This window comes from Nelusetta ayraudi, unplaced genomic scaffold, assembly GCF_046127955.1.
Source record: "Nelusetta ayraudi isolate G7.1 ecotype Tasmania unplaced genomic scaffold, CSIRO-AGI_Nayr_v1 ptg000053l, whole genome shotgun sequence".
Lineage (NCBI taxonomy): Eukaryota > Metazoa > Chordata > Actinopteri > Tetraodontiformes > Monacanthidae > Nelusetta > Nelusetta ayraudi.
Genome location: NW_027466103.1, coordinates 6,881,627 through 6,886,451, shown reverse-complemented (window position 1 = coordinate 6,886,451; position 4,825 = coordinate 6,881,627). Strand labels below are relative to the sequence as shown.

General features: G+C 48.1%; 1 protein-coding gene across 1 annotated transcript; it reads left to right on the top strand.

Moving 5' to 3' along the window:
• The first annotated feature begins 1,316 nt into the window (after nt 1-1,316).
• On the top strand, nt 1,317-2,390 carry phlda2 (pleckstrin homology-like domain, family A, member 2). The gene is made up of 2 exons (XM_076038038.1): nt 1,317-1,862; nt 2,003-2,390. Exon 1 carries the CDS (start codon nt 1,398-1,400, stop codon nt 1,812-1,814), a length of 417 nt encoding a protein of 138 aa, XP_075894153.1. The 5' UTR covers nt 1,317-1,397; the 3' UTR covers nt 1,815-1,862; nt 2,003-2,390.
• Nucleotides 2,391-4,825: the final 2,435 nt, after the last annotated feature.

The following is a 4,825-nucleotide window of genomic DNA, read 5'->3' as shown; positions in this document are numbered from 1 at the left end:
CCAGAGCGGAGCCACTGTGAACCGTGAGGTCACTGCAGGTCACTCGGCCTGGGAGTGGAAAGAGGGAAAGGAAAGCGATAACAGGACGGAACACACCTGCAGCTCACCTGACTCACTCTTGTATTCCGATGAGTGTGTAGGTCACGGCCAAAGTAAAACACCTGGTGCATCATTTAGACATTCCTCTTCCCATAAATGACTCTTTCTGTCCTGTTTTCGGAACAGTTTGGAGTGTTTGAGATATCCCCCATGAGGGCAAATTAGCATTTTTCTTTTTTTTTTCTTCCCTTGGATTGTTCTTCGTCGGTTTGAATCTGAACTAGACACCCAGCTCTGCGCCTCTTTAAACAAGAATAACAACAGTTTGGTGTCTAATACTTAATAACAGGGAACTTTGCAGATAATCCGGTATGTTTGTTCTTCTGCAGTTCACACCTGGGCCTTCAGTGACGTCACACTCAGCCCTACCTGAATTAATACACCTCAGAATACCACCAATACGACACGTCTCGAGAGTCCAGACAGGATCACAATTACACATGACATCAACTTAACGTAGGCTAGTTGAGCAACACTTCAGAGCATTTCAAATCAATAAGCTCTCATTCACACTTATGAGTTAGAAGTGTTATTAAGGGATTAAGTTGTCTCAGCTAAAGCCTTCAACATGAGGACGATCTGGACGACTGAGAACCTTCACAGACTTAAGAGCAAGAAATAACTGCTAGGAAATAAAATGACAGTACGCACACAGCAGCAGAGCCGACGAGCTAACGCTTAACAACCTTGCTGCGCTCTTGTTTTTATTTTTGGGCTGAATTCAACACGATGTCAAAAGTTTATTTAAAGCTTCACCCAGACGGAACAGGTTTAGTCTGCAAGCGCTGCATGGGTGGCAATGAATGAATGGCCAGCGTGCAGTGGAGAAAATAGATCATAAACTTTAAGGGGGGAATAGAATAAAAAAAACAAAACACTCACACACACATACGCGTCTGATGGCTACTTTTTCCTTTTTACGCACGGCGCTCGGCCCACTCGGCGCACATCTGGTGCGTAACCACATCAGACTGAATCACTCGCTGCAGACGACAGTGGGCAAATATTTGGAGGGATGTGAGCGGCGGCAGGATGTGGATTAGTAATTAACTTGTCGGTGGAGTAATTGGGTCCACCTTAGGACTTCCTCTGCCCTCTGCCCCGCCGCAGCCGCGAGTTCCTCCCCTCGCTGGCAACTGTTGATGCATTCCCCAATCATCTGACGTCAAGTGGGAAGGGCCCGGCTCGGAAGTCGACTATAAAATAGCCCGCTGCCACCTTGGTTCATTCACAAAGCCGCTCTGGATTACTGCGACCGCGCTGGAAAGGAAACCCCGCCCGCCCCACCGGCGCAGACGATGAAAATGTCCGTGGAGGAGCTCAGCCAGGTCCTCAAGGAGGGAGAGCTGGAGAAGAGGAGCGACAACCTGCTCCAGTTCTGGAAGAGGAAGACGTGCGTGCTGACCACGGACAGCCTCAACATGTACGCCGACACTCAGAAGCGCAGCCGGGGCAAGGAGCTCAAGCTGCAGTCCATCAAGAAGGTGGACTGCGTGGAGCGCACCGGCAAGTTCGTCTACTTCACCATCGTCACCACGGACAATAAGGAGATCGACTTCCGGTGCAGCGGCGAGGAGAACTGCTGGAACGCGGTGATCACCATGGCCCTGATCGATTACCAGAACCGGAAGGCCATCCAGGACTTTAAGACGCGGCAGGACAACGAGAGCGCGTCGCCGGGGCAGCAGGAGAGGCGCATGGCGAGGGCGCCCTGAGGCGGAGCTGCACGCTGGGGACTACGGCTCCGAACCGCTCCTAATATGGTGAGGGGCGCACCGTGACACGCCGCTGACATTAACGTTCGAATTCCAAATCTGAGTGTTTAAAAAAACGAGAGAAAAAGAAATCGTTATGTGTCTCGGGACGCGCAGTAACGCCTTGTTGTGTCAATCTCTTCCCGTAGCGTCAAAGTTGGACCATAGAGGCACAAATACAACGCGGACCAAAGAGGAAGACGAGGTCATCCTGGTCCCGAGATGAAGGAAGGAAGGAAGGAAGGAAGGAAGGAATGCTCGGCACTGAGCTGTCAAAGCCACATGGGGAGATCTTCAGGAGCTCCAGACACAAGGACTGAAACACCCACGTGTAAAATAATCATGATGATGATGGAAAAAATCTATTTCAAGTCTGCTTTCCTGGGAGGAATATCTCCCAAAAACGCCAAGTTTAATTTATTTGTTTCCAGGATTAAGGGTTTACTGGCAAACGCCTTGTTTAAATTATTTTCTATTTCGATGTGTGTGTGTGAGTGTGTATTTATTTGAATAAATATTCCTGCATTTTTGACATAACCTCACCTGCTCCCTATTTCATATTTTTGTGTGTGTGTGCGGGTGTGTGTGTGTGTGTCAGTCCTTCTGTGATATTTAATTCCGATACGGTGTACGGTTACGTGGCACCATTCCACAAGCTGCATTTTCTAAATGAAAGGCCGTCCGCATGCTGCGGTGAGAAGGGAGTGGAAGGGCAGGAAAGTCCCCCGTCTTCTTCCTCCTCCTCCTCCTCCTCCTCCTGCCATGCCGTCAGGTGGAATGTGACTTTTGAGTGTCACACGGACAGTTTCCGGCCTGAGTCACAACTGATAAGCGGAGCAGGTTCATTCAGCACTTTGACGAGTCGGCGTCTTTGAACGCACCTCGGCTGGGAGTGGCGGGTCAGAAATGCTCGTAAACGTTCCTTTATGGGATGTGTGGGTGTGATCATTTCAAGTGACTTTTATGTTTCAGATTTTTTTTTAATGGGTTTTATGTTGTGCTGTGGAACCTTCAGAACGTTTGGTTACCATATTGGAGGTCCTGGTCATGTGTTTCCACGATGAGGTATACAGCTGTGTGTGTGTGTGTGTGTGTGTGTGTGTGTGTTCTCTAATCATATTCAGGGACTTCAGAGTCACTATCAGATCAACAAAAGCTGCGGTTAGGCAGCTTGTCCAACCAACGGACGTCCGTGTGACTAACTCTGTGCGTCCGGCGCCTCTTGTTCTCCACAATGTGAAGGAAACTGGCAGAAGGTCGGTTTCACCCTGTGGTCCTCGTCAGGGCAGCAGGTACACACCTTCGCCTGGCGGGCGTGACAGTCACATCAGCACTAGTCATCACCATAAAAGCTGCAAAGTGGTTGTAAATGGGTGTTGATTACATTCAACTTTATAGGTGATAGTGTGAGGGCGTTTTCTTTCTTCTTCTGTTCCTCACCTCCGTTGTCTCCATTCCGCCGTGGGTTCAATCCAAACTCCTGGGTTCGATGACTGGACAGAGAGAATCATCACTCAGTCATTAAAATTCCCAGCTTGTGCTGCGTAAACAAGCTTTATATTTAGAGCTCTTCAAATGAGGGTCATCGCGAGGAGACAAGTGTTCCCGGGAAACTCTGAAGTGATAGAAACAAACTCAGAAAAAAAACAAAAACAAGACCAGTGTGTGAAATAAAGCCTTCTTATGCTACACCATCCTACACCACGTACACGTCCTAGAGCAGGCAGCAGGCAAACTACGGCCCGGGGGCCATATGCGGCCCGTGAAAATGATATCAATGGTAAATAAGTCATAAAATTGCCGTCTTTCATCCATTCTTTCCCAGTGTTTTAAGAGTCATTTCAACAAAGGGCTTCAAGGACACATTTTGTTGTAACATTTTTGTTCGTTTTCAATTTTAAATCGCATGTTTTCTACATATCCCACGATACGTTATTCTCCTCTGATGAGGTGGGTCCCCACTGGCACACTTTAGAACTGACTGCGGCCCCGCCAGTCAAAGGGTTCGCCCACCCCTGTCTCTCAGGGACCCCCGCAGTGAATGTCCACTGTGTCAATGCTGCGGTGGCGCCCGCAAAACACCCCAACAGTGTGACGGTCCAGCCTGTCTAGAAATTGTGACATTAATAAGTAAGTTCAAAGGCAGAAATATCTCCTAGCAGAGAATTACGAGTGAGTTTACTGCTCCGCTAGAGGATGAAGGGGTAACAATAATAATCCGAGGGCACATTTTCACATACGAGGACCTAAATAGCTCCGCTGGCCAGTGGACTTTTATGAAGTGGAAGCGTGTCGTGAGCACAAGTGTCCGGGAGGTCAGAGGTCACGGAGGGCCGACTCTCAGGTTCAGCCGTAATGAAGTGCATAATGCCTCCATCCGCTCGGCCGTCCCCTCCCGGTCCTGCCTGCAGCTTTGAAGTCAGATCGTGCTACAATGAGCGCATCAAAGGGCTGAGACTGATCTGAGGAGTATCACCGCGGCGGATGGGGCCCCTCCTTTCTAAAAATAGCCGTCACAATTTGGCACCGCTTTAATCTCGCACATAAACACACACCTTCAGGGGCAGCGGGGCCCTGGGCCACACAGGGGAGGAGATCCAGTTTCCTGCTTGTCTTGTAGGCAGAGGTGGGGAGTAACTAAGTACAAATACTCTGTTACTGTACCTGAGTAGACTTTTCAGGTATGTGTACATTACTTCAGTATTTATTTTCCTCACAACTTTTTACTTTTGCTCCCTACATTTGTACTCAAATATCTGTACTTTCTACTTATTACACTGGAAAAAAGATGTGTGTTACTTTTGCATGAAAACAATACAAAATCAAAGAAATTCACTTATTATTCATTATAAATGTTATTGCCTGAAGTGGAGATAACTTGAACTATGCTTTCGTGCAGTTAAATATAAAAATGTATCATATTTTAGAGGGAGTTTAATTTGAAATACCTCGGCTTTCAGCGACTGTTCGGT

Coding starts and splice junctions, on each gene's coding strand:
- phlda2 (XM_076038038.1), top strand. CDS start 1,398: ATGAAAATGTCCGTGGAGGAGCTCAGCCAGGTCCTCAAGGAGGGAGAG.